The sequence below is a fragment of the Ixodes scapularis genome, unplaced genomic scaffold (assembly GCF_016920785.2).
Source record: "Ixodes scapularis isolate PalLabHiFi unplaced genomic scaffold, ASM1692078v2 PGA_scaffold4__175_contigs__length_147842914, whole genome shotgun sequence".
NCBI classification, from domain to species: domain Eukaryota; kingdom Metazoa; phylum Arthropoda; class Arachnida; order Ixodida; family Ixodidae; genus Ixodes; species Ixodes scapularis.
The window spans coordinates 12,282,332-12,295,673 of NW_024609879.1; the positions used below are offsets into that span (position 1 = coordinate 12,282,332).

General features: G+C 44.8%; 1 protein-coding gene across 1 annotated transcript in view; it reads right to left on the minus strand.

Annotated features, from left to right (window-relative positions):
• LOC115310331 (disintegrin and metalloproteinase domain-containing protein 17-like) overlaps positions 1-13,342 on the minus strand; it is a 260,003-nt gene that overhangs the window by 118,465 nt on the left and 128,196 nt on the right. Inside the window, exon 9 of the mRNA XM_040210410.1 lies at positions 2,696-2,751. Coding sequence (XP_040066344.1) covers positions 2,696-2,751 — 56 coding nt within the window. The remainder of the gene's footprint in view (positions 1-2,695; positions 2,752-13,342) is intronic.

Below are 13,342 nucleotides of genomic sequence, written 5' to 3' on the forward strand. Positions count from 1 at the left end.
CCGACAATACTGAATTAGCTGCAGTACTGTTGACAACCACCAATCAGAGTGGAGCGCTTCCCTATGACCACCTTTCTTTCGAAGCGATGTTTACTACACCTTTATTGCTTTGTTTCGCTACCCTACAGAAAAACCCAGTGTAATTGTTAGCTGTTAGCATTAGGAATCTAGAAAGTTATTTCGATTTTATCTGGATTTTAGGTTGTCAAAGATTATTTTTTGTTTGCAAATCGGATTTTAGGTTTCCACAAAAAACTTCATTTGAATTTACAGTCTCATACCCGAGATAGTGAAATGGTATAAGGGCTTCTTCAGTAGGGTAACGAAGTTGTTAAAATTAGTAGAACGTCTTGTCGCTGATTGAGGGGGATAATGTAGAAACAGATCGTTATCAAGGATTCGAAAATGCTGGATCTTTGAATGACGAATCTTGGTACAAATCATGACAATTCAAAGTATACCTAAGGCACGGAATTTGTTGTAACGAAACCCAACCCTTATTTCGCATATTTGTTTCTACGCATGCCCGTTCATTCCTTCGCTAAAACGAAGGAGAGAATTAAAGTTATGTGATCTGACGTAACGTGAAGTCCGCACCAATTTCATCTCCTCATTACTAAATTTTCCGGCGAAATTGATGTCATCTCTTTCACTTGAGTTTCCCTGCTATATTAAACAATAGGTTTTTCTGCTTTTTGACGCGATACTTCCGTGTTCTCAAAACAAACCTAAACGGTCGCATCTTAGCTACTGCACTATAGGCATTTACGGACTGTGGAGATGAAGGTAGCTACAAATTGTTTATATACCACTTATATTGGGAATAGCATTAATAAACTTTATACACAGAACCAGGGTTGCCAACACGGCATGTTAGAATTTCCCTAACGGACGCCTGAAATTTCCCTATTTCTGCCGAAATTTCTCTCCCTTGCGCCAGTATTGCATCATATTAAATATTGGTTGTATTTTGCATCACTTCCAATTTTACGATTATATATTGAGGTGAAGGTAGTGGAAGAAGTCCGTTCGCCCAAGACGGCCATCGTTCAGTCAACTATCACCCCATTAAATCCACCCATCTGAAGTCTTACAGGTTGTTGGAGGTGCGAACAACTTCCTCATTTCTAGCTAACATCCTGGCGCTCCGCAGTGGCCGAACGGCGCGGCTTACCACGCCCGAAGAAAATGGGAACGACACCGACCAACCCATCTCGTAGCGGACCACCCCTGCCCTTACTGGGAAACACCGCCAGCGGGATCCTCCAATAATCTCAGGAACTTCAGATGAGGACGTCGATGACTGGCTTAAAAACTATAAACGGGTGAGTCACCACAACAACTTGGACGATTCTTTCAAACTGGCCAATGTCGTGTTTTTTCTGAAAGCCACGGCGCTCCGTTAGTTCGACAACCACGAGGACACCATAAACTCCTGGGATGGGTTCAAGGCCCCGTTTGCCGAAGCGTTCGGCAAACCAGAACATCGGAAACATCAGGCCAGGGAACAATTGCTCCGACACTACCAAATTAAAGACGAGTCCGCTACCGCTTACATCGAGGATGCTCTAAGCCTCTGCCGGCGAGTAGACCCCCAGATGACCGAGGACGACAAGGTCCGTCATTTGCTGAAAGGACTGTCATGCGATATTTTTTCGATCTTCGCCCCAAAGTCCCCCGCAACCGTCACCATCCTTGCTGCAGAATACAGGAAATACGAAGAACTCGACGGCGCGCGAATTTTAAAACGCCCTTCAGACCGCCTTCCCGAAGTGGCCCACAGCATTCCAATGGACAACAGTCTGACTACCTTGATGCGCACCATTATTCGCGAGGAGCTGGAAGAATTTAAGGCGCAGCTACGGACAGCTCCTGATGGTTTGCAGTCGCACGGAGAACTCCAAAGTCTTCGAACTAAGATCCAGAACGAGATGCGTGCTGCATTGCACCCCCTGACAACCACGTCACCTGCTTACTCACCAGCGGTACCCGCAGTCACCTAGCTCTGCGCCTACCAGACGTTCCCCTCTTCGCACCCGCCAGCTCAAGAAAATCAACCGCGTCGCAGAACAGACATCCGGAGGTCTGAGGACCAGCAACCTATTTGCTACTATTTCCATACACCTGGCATCATTCTGCGCTACTGCCGTCGGCGGCTGCATGACGCTGGCTACCACCTTTCTACATTCGGCTGTACTTTCTGCACTGACGGTCCTGAAGACAGCGCCGTCTTTCCGGAAAGCTGAACCACCTACGCCCCTACGCTCCCTCGCTTCCCAACACACCGTTCACTGACCTATGAAGACAACGACCGTAACTCTACCCGCCGCTTTCAGAGTCCCGTCTTCACATCCCAGAACCGCCGTGGCCGATCCTTGTCCCCGCATCCAGTTCGTCGTCGCTCTATATCACCCCTCAACGACGCCGCACCATCGACTTCGCCGCCGTCAAACTGAAGAGAGCAGCCTCCATTGACTACGGAAGTCAAGCTGCACTTACTCGATACGCCGCAAATTTTCCTGCCGTAACACCTTTGACTATTACAGTTGCAAGAACTAGCGTCAAAAAAGAATTTTTATGAAGCATATATTTATCACATTGTGAATTAAACAATATTATATTTGTACATTGTGCCTAGGAGATACTATATTACTCTATATTTTGGTATGACAATATAGAAAAGGAGAATACGCACCTTGTACTCGGATTTCCGCCTCGGAAAAAGGTTCTAATGCATCTGCGAGAATTAACCTGCAAATTTATGGACAGTGTCATAAGGTAATTCATTACTTAAACGGTACTGAATCTTACGAGTAGTACTTAGTGCTAGCGAACAAATTAGAGACAGCGTGCAGCTTTCGAAGATCCTTTCCTACGCGAGTGATTTTAGAAATGAAACGTATTCGCAAAGCCATACTCTTAGGCCTGCGTCACTGGTCGTACTGAGGACAACTTTTTAGATACAATAGACCCTATCCCAAATTAAGTCTGGCAACTTTGATCGCTATCATCATTTGAAAAATGTCATTTGTGCCGTACTAATGGCGGCCTTCTGTTTACTGATGAAGGAAGAAAATGAAAATGCTCCTTTGCAGATAATTCGATGCTTATACATTCGTGACGTCAGCACGATACGAAGCAGGAACTGAAAGCAAGATCTGCGTAAGGTGTTCATTTCTAGCTCGGGCCCAGTGAATCTGTTGGTAACATCAAGGTGCTCCAAAGCCCATTGATTTGTAGAACTTTATAAAGCCGTGTACGTGGGTTGACGCTTCGTTCTGACTGGTTGCATCTTTGTTTCTATAGTCACTAAAAGAGATCGAGAAGGAAATGTACAGTGAAGCGCACACTGTCGTTTGGCGTTGACTTTCCGAAATGACGGCGCCCGATAAAATATGGCAGACTACAATTTCATTGCCGCCATTAGTACGGCAATTGTTAAACTGCCATTATAGCCACCAAATGGCACTGACTTTCGGGAAGGGTCTAATAGACCCTTGCCGAAAGTGAAACAATTCAATCTGCAAGTGATAAGATATATTTTCGGCTTCATTTAAGACCATTTCGTCATATTTTTTTCTTATTTTTGAATTCATAGCCGATTAGCTAATCCGAAACAGAGTTGACCGTTAATCGAATATCAAACTAGTAAGAACTGTTGACAATAGCTTAAGTTCAAAAAGAAATTCGGTGCTTTAATTAGTGCTCCGTTCGTTTTGGCGAAATACCAATAAACGTAAAAAGATACCCATAAGACGGTTTCCTCAATAACGGAAAAAACCGACCAATTGTTTTTGAATTCGAAAAAAAAAATGCGTCAAGGGAAGAAAATGTTTGACATGGTGGGTATAACAGCTTCAAGGGTAGAAAATCTTCTATGGAGGGCTTAACATTTAGTAAATGGGCGGTGTAACAATGTTATTTCTTTGGAGAATGAAATGCAGCAATTAGCCATAGTCAAAAATATAAAAAGAAAAAAAGCAGGTTTTTTTGTTTTGCATGCGCTAGTTTTTATATAACAAAAGTGAAAGCCGTTTACAACTCCCTGTAACGCCGAATTGGAGCGCAGTTCTTGAGGAGGAGGAGGGAAGGGCACTGAGAGGAGAGTGGACCCCTCCTCCTTCTCCTCCATCTCCCTTCATTCTTTAATATGCTTCGGGGGGTCACCTGACCTCGGGGGAGGGGTCACGTGACCTCGGGGCGGGGGGGGGGGGGGGGGGGGGGGGCGGGGGCACGTCGGCCCCAAACGCTCATCGACTGGCGAAAATACTCGGCCATTTCCTCGAGAATCTCGAGGTTGCTCCGGCGCAACCTTTAGTAGGTGCTCGGAGCCAGTTTGGAAAGTCATGGTGGCCGACCAGTCGTTCGCGGAGTTTGTGAACATTCGTTTAAAGGGAAAAGATCTGCTCTATGGCAACGAAGGCGACAGCCAATGAGTAAATGTGTGAAGACGTTGTTTCAGGGATCGCCTTAACTCGCTAAAACATGTTAATGGCAGCGATTTTATTGCGTGGCACTGCTTTATGAGAAGGACCGTTGCGAGCATGCCCCAGTTCCTGCCGGTGGAGGAGAACGCCAATAATCATGGGGCCTGCCGCTCTCAGCGATGATTCAACTTCTCGTCGCTAAGCAGTTTTATGGTGCCGGGACGTTCCAAGTTTTATGGGTACCTTGTAAACATGCCGCAGAAGACAGTGTGCCGCGTTGTGGACCGGGTGTCTCGGCTCCTTGCCCTTACTCTGTTCAATCGCCAGGTGAAGTTCCAGAATGGCGCGACTAACTTCAACGCAGTCATGCGAGAGTTCTATGAAATGAAGTTTTCATGCGTTGTAATGCGTGCATGCCTTGCACTTACGCCAGCATAAAGCTCCCCGATGGTGCCCATAGGAGCTTTCAGCCATAGAAAAGTTTTTACTTCTAGATTAACATGAAAGGAAGTTAACTTTTTGTTGTTTGTGCTGCAAGTTTTACCAACTTTATTTAAACTGCACGCTGCGATGCGTTGTAGAAGGTGTAAAGTTGGGCGTAGCTATATTAATCAGAACCTATAAACAAATCTGTATCTTGCGGCAATTTGCATGGCAGAGCGTGCTACTCGCATGCAGACTCTTGGAAGAGCAGATAAATACATGAAAATAAAACGAACTGCCGATTGGGTGTACCAGCACAATTATGGCAACGGCCAGAGCGCAACCTACTAGCAAGAATAATAGGGATTGCAGGTAATTGTTATTGTCAATTAGTACAACAGTGTCTTATGCCAAGCGAACCTTTTGAAAATTATATGTTCAGATCCTCGAATAAGGAGTAGGGTTAAAAAAAAAAAAAAACTAGAATTAAAGTTAATATTATGACTGAAAGTCGTGAACGTTGTGTGAAGTACTAGCAATAAACATACCTATGGGAATCTTCATTTAATTGCATTTATTACATATTACTCAATAAATACAATGTTTTTAACGTTTTTTTTATTTAGATTTCTCTAGATTATCTGTGTAATCTGCAGCTGACAACAGTCTCACATGCAAATCGTTTTTGTCCCTTCATGTGGTTGTGTCATATCCTCCAAAGAGGATAGAGAACATCCACTGCTTGAGAACCTTTGTTTTTCATAGAGATTAAGATATGATATGATTAGGCTTACACTTTCCGGCGTTTTGTTTGTGTAAACAATCGGCAAATGTTTTTCGTTTTTTTTTTTAAATTTTCAAGATACCGGTGCATTTCTGCGAATTGTCTCGTGCAGGCGATTAAAATGGCTTTAATCGACGGATCAAATCGCGAATAGAAAAGAACAATAAAGACGAGATATGGTTTAACTTTTAATTAGATATAATACACAAGGTTTAGCACACGTTATTGCTCTATAATATGCATGCATACATTGCAAGGCTCGCATCTGTCATTCCCGCCTGCTCCTTTCTGTTGACAGCGTGCATTTTCCAAAGCGCGCGCTCTACATTAGCGGTAGACACGGGAAGTCGGAAATCTCCAAAGATGTTTGGGAGGCTTTTGGCCAGCTTTGTAAATGCAGGTTCCGGACGCACTTCGACCGACAGAATATGAAAGATGCTTCAAAACAGTCTACTAAGGTTCAAAAGGGCACAATGAGGAGAACCGTTTTGGGATATAAACTGAAGGTCGAAGTAATCAGCACTGACTGAAGAAATACATCTTGATTGCTACGAGAACTTAGAAGACCTTAAAGACAACTGCAAAAAAAATGAACAAGTTTGCCAAACATTTACATATTGGTAAAAAAAACTCATGTCTGCATAAAAATATATAAAATCCAGAAATTTTGGCTTTTATTTAACTCGGATTTCGACACCAGCGGATGTTTATCGGTGTTTTTCGGTTAAAACCGGAAAGTATAGCGCCTTGTTATGATATATATATATATATATATATATATATATATATATATAAATGAATATGTTCAGATGAATGAACCGTACTTAATGCAACAAATCAAAGAATCAAAGTTCTCAGGATCCCGCCGAAAGCAAAAAAACGGCGGAGCCAGGATATGAACTCTGGGCCTCCCAATGCCCGGCCGGGTGTGCTAACCTCGATATCACTCCACCTTGGCTTTCTGGCGTTTCCTATCTGTCTTATTAATGCACAAGAAACGAAATGTATACAATTGAAGGTGTTCTGGAAACACACGCCGCCGCGAGGAACGCGGTACGACGCTTGGTGTCACGTGGTACGTGCTCGTTTGTGCTCCAGAAATCCTCCCACTGTTTGTCTCGTCCCGTGTACATGTAGTATTCTTTGTTTATGAGCTTTAGAGACACGGTATCTTCATCATCTGCGAGAATCAGGAGCCACGTTATTGAATATACAGCACGGGCACTCCACACCATCGTATGTGGTCTCCGAGAAGGATATAAACGAATATGTGCAGATGAATGGACCCTACTTAATTCAATGAATCAAAGAATCAAAGTTTTCAGGAACCCGCCAAAAGCCAGAAAACGGCTCCTGGCTCCGTCGGTTTTTGGCTTTCGGCGGGTTCCTGAAATCTTTGATTTTTTGATTCATTGGATTAAGTACGGCTCATTTATCTGCACATATTCGTTTATATCCTTCTCGGAGACCACGTACGATGGTGTGGAGTGCCCGTGTTGTATATATACATACATTTAGTTTTGAAGAGCCGCGGCGCCGAAGAAAGGCAAATTCCCCATATCTTGACGGACTCCAGCGCCGCCTCTAATGATGATGAAATTGTATAGTACAAATAAATAATGTGAATGATGACAATAATAATGGGATGATGCAGAGGGTGAAGAAGAGCGTCAGGCAGCGGTCTTCGCGACGGTAGTTTACGGGGGGCCGCTATGGGCTGCTGACATCTAGAAATCCAGTTTTGATGCATGGCGTCGGCTCTCTGCTTGCCCAGAATGCAGACGATCCGTCCGAATTTCCGGTGACCCAAAGTCCAACACCCCCGTGGTAGATCTCTGTGAGGTGGCGCCGGTGATGACCGGGTCGTCGTCTTTGCGAAAGCGGGCCTAGACATTTGCTATCTTCCGGTCGAGTTTTTAGCCTAGTAGCTTTAGCTCCCTGTCCATTGAAGAGACCGAAGGTGCCGCTAGACCGGTTGGCTTCCTGACGATGAAAAAAAAACACGTCTTACGCCTAGCTGGCTTCCTCTTCTTCCATTGAAAGAGCAGGAAGCCAGAGAAAGATGGTTGGTGTTAGTTCTTTCCTGCTAAATTGCGACTAGGGAGTACGAATCCGCACATATATACTCCAGAGTAGGAAACATACCCGTATACCTCACCATCTGCAGAGCAGTAGCCTTCAGTAAGCGGAAGTTTTTGCATAAAAGAAGTAAGCAACAAAGCACAATAACGTACGATATATCACCCGATCAGGACTGAGGTATGCAGTCATCTAAAATCAACTATTGGGTGCTTAATTTGCAGCGAGAACAGTGGTCGGAACAGTTATTGCAAATACGCTGCTTTTCAAAGTAGTTCTGCATTTTCTGCTCAAACAAAAGTGGTTATCTATTGCTGTATTTAGGAGCAGGAGTAATGTAAAGCACTAGTAGAAATATATTAGCTGTCCTGTGTACATTCACTGTATAGTTACAGCGATAGCTGCGGCACGTCACAGCGAAGTTGTTGAACATGGCTGTTAGCGGTGCGATCGAGATATTTGGACAAGCGGGGATGAAACTTCATAACTGGGGCGTCAATAGCGCAGTACTGGTTCAGATGCTTGAAGGAAACGGTACCGATGAAAGTATATTGGGACAATAGGCGGGTCTGTTGAAGGTGCTCCGTCTGACGTGGAAACTATATGAAGACAGCTTCTTCATTTCGGAAGAACACGTGATTGACTTTCACCGCAAACGAAGAAATACCAAGCATTTCGGTCTCCAGAGGAAGGCACGCGTGTGTGACCCATGGTTTCCCCCGGTGCGGACGCTAACATGACGTTCTTGTTCGCCTTCGCCTCGACGTGCGCATTCGCCCCTCCGTCGCTTTCGTGGGACAGCTTGTTTTTCCTATATAGCCGGGAAAACTGAGGATGGCAAAGTTGGAGGTGGTGTTGTTGAGGACGACCGAAGTAAAGAGCCCCCAAGAACGCCGGAGCCTTCCCACTCTCCCGACGCCACGCATCGCAACGACGCCACTGCAACGCTGCCCGAGACACTCAACGTTACTATCGACAGCCACGAGACATCGTCGCTTGTAAACACTGGAGCAGACTACTCAGTCTTGAGTGGGAGACCCTCCCGCCGCCTACGAAAATTGATGTCACCGTGAGATGAACCTCAAATGCGAACCGCCGGAGAGAACCTCATCACTAAAGTTAGGAGAAGCACTGCCTACGTCGAGGTTCACGGTGAGACGTTCCCTGTGAAGTTTGACATTCTGCGAAACTGTGCGAGGGGCGTTATCTTCGGAATCGACTTTATCGGCGAGTATCGCGCAATCATCGACCACGGGGCAAACAAGTTAACGATGTGAAAGCCTTTTCTTTCAAGGATGGAGTTAAGCACGACGTCAACCGTGATCCGAGTTACCGCCGACCATGTGAACCTGCCGCCGCGGTTAAGTGTTTTTGGTAACCGTCGTAACCGGAGCAGCCACATAACGTGAACCTATTCTGGAAGGCAGGGTAAAACTGCTCCTTGAAGCAAACTATCGTCGCACGAGGATTAAAGGGGCACTGACACCCCAAAGGTCGTATTTATTTTTATTGTCTAAAACGATGCAAGTTGCAGTTATAGACACGCAAAAAAAAACGCATCGCGAAAAAAAAATTTTCGCGCGCGCGCGCGCCTTTTTATTTTTGGCGTTTGATTTTCCCGCCTCTCGCCTCCTCGCTTCTTTTGATCGGTGACGTCAAAAATCAGGAAATTTAGAAGCTATGTAGGCGACATCTCTATAACATTTAATAACGGCAATCGTAAAACATGTTTTTTAACGCAATTGCGAACGCAGTGCGGCCATTCTTTTTGAAATACCAAAAATCGGGAGTTGGTTGTGGTGCCGTCTCCTGGATTTGTATCCTCCAACGGAAAACAGGCGACACCGCTCAAAACCGGTCCGCCGCAACGCCGCCGCGGCCGCCGCTCACTCCTTTCCTCCTCGCTTTGGGTCGCCATGGCAACAGCAGGGAGTGGTGAAAGAAAGTCGACTCTCAGGTCGCCGCGATTTTTGACGTCAAGGCACCGGCGCCGATCGCGCGGGAACTTCGAATTCAGCATTTGGAAATTGTTTTTTTACTTCACAAATACTGAATTCCCAAATTTCAAATTTTGAGGGTAATGTCCCGGCATCGTTATCAATCGTTTCGGATAATAAAAAAAAAATATGATTTTGATGTGTCAGTGCCCCTTTAACGGATCTCCAAGAAGGACATACAACTGTTTCCGTGACGAAGGCTAAAACCATATGCCGCGTTGCGGAGCCTCAAACGCCAGCCGTGGTCACCGCAATCGCTAGGGAAACCTCGTCGTCCCAGCAAAAGAGCACGTCGCCGCCGCAGCGTCATAGCCACCACGAGCTCCCTGCTTCAACGCATCGACATCAATCCAGGAACCAATTTGTGGATTGATATAAACATTATTTATCTCAAATGCAGATTAAAAGAATGAGAAAAATTAATTGTAATCCAGGAAAGGTACGTGAGTTGCAGATTGGTTTAACCAGGAGGGTTTCGCAGCCTATAGAAAGCTATTTTTAAATAACTTGTCGGCTTTTCTGATGGATGACTTTGAGAAATGTTGGGAGTACCTGACCAACAAAAATAATCCTCTTGAAACAAAAATATAAATGGGAGCCTTGTTTGAGGTAAAACGAAATTTTTCAGTATTTTACTTGTATTTTCATTCAGTTTTCGGAAAAAAAAACGAGTAGGAATACCGGGCTTTTTCGTCACTCATGAATGCTGATTTTATTTTCTATTGTCGCTTTTTGTTAATGGTGTTAAATCTAAAACCAAAGACTGGCGTAGGCCCCTATAATATTCCAAATATGTTTTTGCGATGGTACGCAGACTAACTGGCACGTTTTGGACGATAATATTTCAGACTTCGTTTGTCACCAGTGCGCTATCAAATTGCTGGCTCTTAAAGGGGCACTGACACCCCAAAGGTCGTATTTATTTTTATTGTCTAAAACGATGCAAGTTGCAGTCATAGACACGCAAAAAAAACCGCATCGCGAAAAAAAATTTTCCCGCGCGCGCGCGCGCCTTTTTATTTTTGGCGTTTGATTTTCCCGCCTCTCGCCTCCTCGCTTCTTTTGATCGGTGACGTCAAAAATCAGGAAATTTAGAAGCTTTGTAGGCGACATCTCTATAACATTTAATAACGGCAATCGTAAAACATGTTTTTTAACGCAATTGCGAACGCACTACGGCCCTTCTTTTTGAAATACCAAAAATCGGGAGTTCGTTGTGGTGCCGTCTCCTGGATTTGTATGCTCCAACGGAAAACAGGCGACACCGCTCAAAACCGGTCCGCCGCAACGCCGCCGCGGCCGCCGCTCCAACACCTGCGCTCGCTCCTTTCCTCCTCGCTTTGGGTCGCCATGGCAACAGCAGGGGGTGGTGAAAGAAAGTCGACTCTCAGGTCTCCGCGATTTTTGACGTCAAGGCACCGGCGCCGATCGCGCGGGAACTTCGAATTCGGCATTTGGAAATTGTTTTTTTACTTCACAAATACTGAATTCCCAAATTTCGAATTTTGAGGGTAATGTCCCGGCATCGTTATCAATCGTTTCGGATAATAAAAAAAATATGATTTTGATGTGTCAGTGCCCCTTTAACACGTGTCGTCCCCGTGTTAAAAAAAAGGAGACCCATTATCGCTAACAAACTATAGTCCCATTTCTCTCACATGTACAGTGGCCCAATTTTTTAATAGTATCAAGCGAGCGTCGACCACCGGGAGGGCCAGCGCTGTGCCGCGGAGAAATGTGGCGTCACAGGAGAGATTAGGCGCGTGCGTACAAAGCTCCCTCCGTTGCGAGCGTCGTCTGCTAGGCAATTCCGTTGACCGCACACAGCCCCTGTTCATTATCTACTGTCAGAGCTAACCGCCTTTAAGGAGAGATCTGAGCAGCGCTTGCTTGCGTGGTACTACTCAGGCGTGGCATAAACCGCGCGTCATCTCGAGTTTAATTTACTTTTTTTCATTTCGTGTTTGCGTTTACATTTGTGGACACCAACAAAAATAAAAAATACGGTGACGCGACAAACTGAATTCAACGATGCATGAAACTATGTATACAAGCGAATGCCACGAGCCATCAAATCCAATCCAGTGCATTCACCGTGCCACGTGACATCGTGCTTCCGCGTGCAGTTGTACCCAACGGGAAGGCCACGTGACAAACTTATAGCGATGGACTGGCCAAGATGGCTCGTAGCGTCGACTGCGGTTCAACACAAAGTGAAACGGATTATCATGGTTTTCGCTTGGTGTTTTGCTTTATCAACTGCGTTGTTGCTGTCGTCATCTAGCTTATCGCAGCCGAGTAGTAGCACTTTTGTTTGACCAGCGGGCGCGAGCAAATTTTCATGGGTACTCGAGTGCCCATAGAAACGCGGGAACCTGCTGTGAGAATGTCAATGGGCGGCATGACGCAAAGGGATATAGCAACAACAGTCGCGGTTACACAGGTTAACGTTCATAGGATTGTGAACTCATTCCAAGAGGAGGGGCGTATCGGCGACGCACTTCGACACTGCAAGCGCCCTGCCCTCCTTTGCTGCGGAGCAGGGGCTGTATGCGGTCAATGGAATAGCCTGGCAGACGACGCTCCCACCAGAAAAGGCTTTGTGCGCACGCGCTTAATCTCTCCCGTATTGTCGCACGCCGTCATGGCACGGCGCTGGCCGTCAGGCGGTCGACGCTCGCTTGATACTATTATGTTCCAAACTGCTGGAGCATATAATTTCAAACTTTATTTTTTTTTCCTTCTTGAAAGGAACGAGCATTTAGTCCTTCTTCGAACATGGTTTCAGAAAGAAAGTTTCCACCACAACTCAGTTTTCAACCACGGCTCACGACTTCGCCGCTAGTCTCGATAAGTCTTGTAAATTAGGCTTAATACTCTTAGATTTTTGTAAAGCCTTTGACAGGGTCGCTCATAAAAAAAAGTATTTAAAAAGAAAATGTAACTTTTCTAATTCCTGCTGTTAAATGAATGAAATCGTACCTTCAAGGGTGTAACACTTCTTTGATATTGGTGAGAAAGTTTAAAATGGGTTGCGTGTATCTTCGGCTGTACTCCAGGGAAGCCTTTTGTGGCTCTTGTTATTTTTAACAGACATTCATAACATTTTGTCAGTCATCGATGAAAATGTAAGCATTAGAAATTTCGCGGATGATTGTGCTCTGTTCTAATGTATCACAAGTTCATCTGACCAGTATTCATTATATTCTTTACTTTCAAAATTTTCAAATCGGTGTGCCGAAGGGCGAATAAAATGTAATTAAAAGGAAACTATTTTAGTATGGGTTACCGACAAAAAAGTTCCATTTGAGTTTATTTACGATGTCTTTAGTTTCGGAGTACAAGAAAGTTTCGGAGTATAAAGATCTAGAACTAACGATTTTTAAAACTCTCTCATTCGATACACACATCGATAACAACAGCTCATCAGCATTTGGTAAGCTTGGTTTACGTAGGCGCAAACTAATCAAAACACAATCTAGCATACAATGTTTAGCTTATAACACTTTTGTGCGTTCTAATCTTGAAGATGCTAGCCTTGTCTCGAATCCATTCACTAAAAAACATTTCGAAGCAGGAAATGGTTGAAAGGCGCACGCCCAAATTCAAATATAGAAAATTAAAAAAAAAAA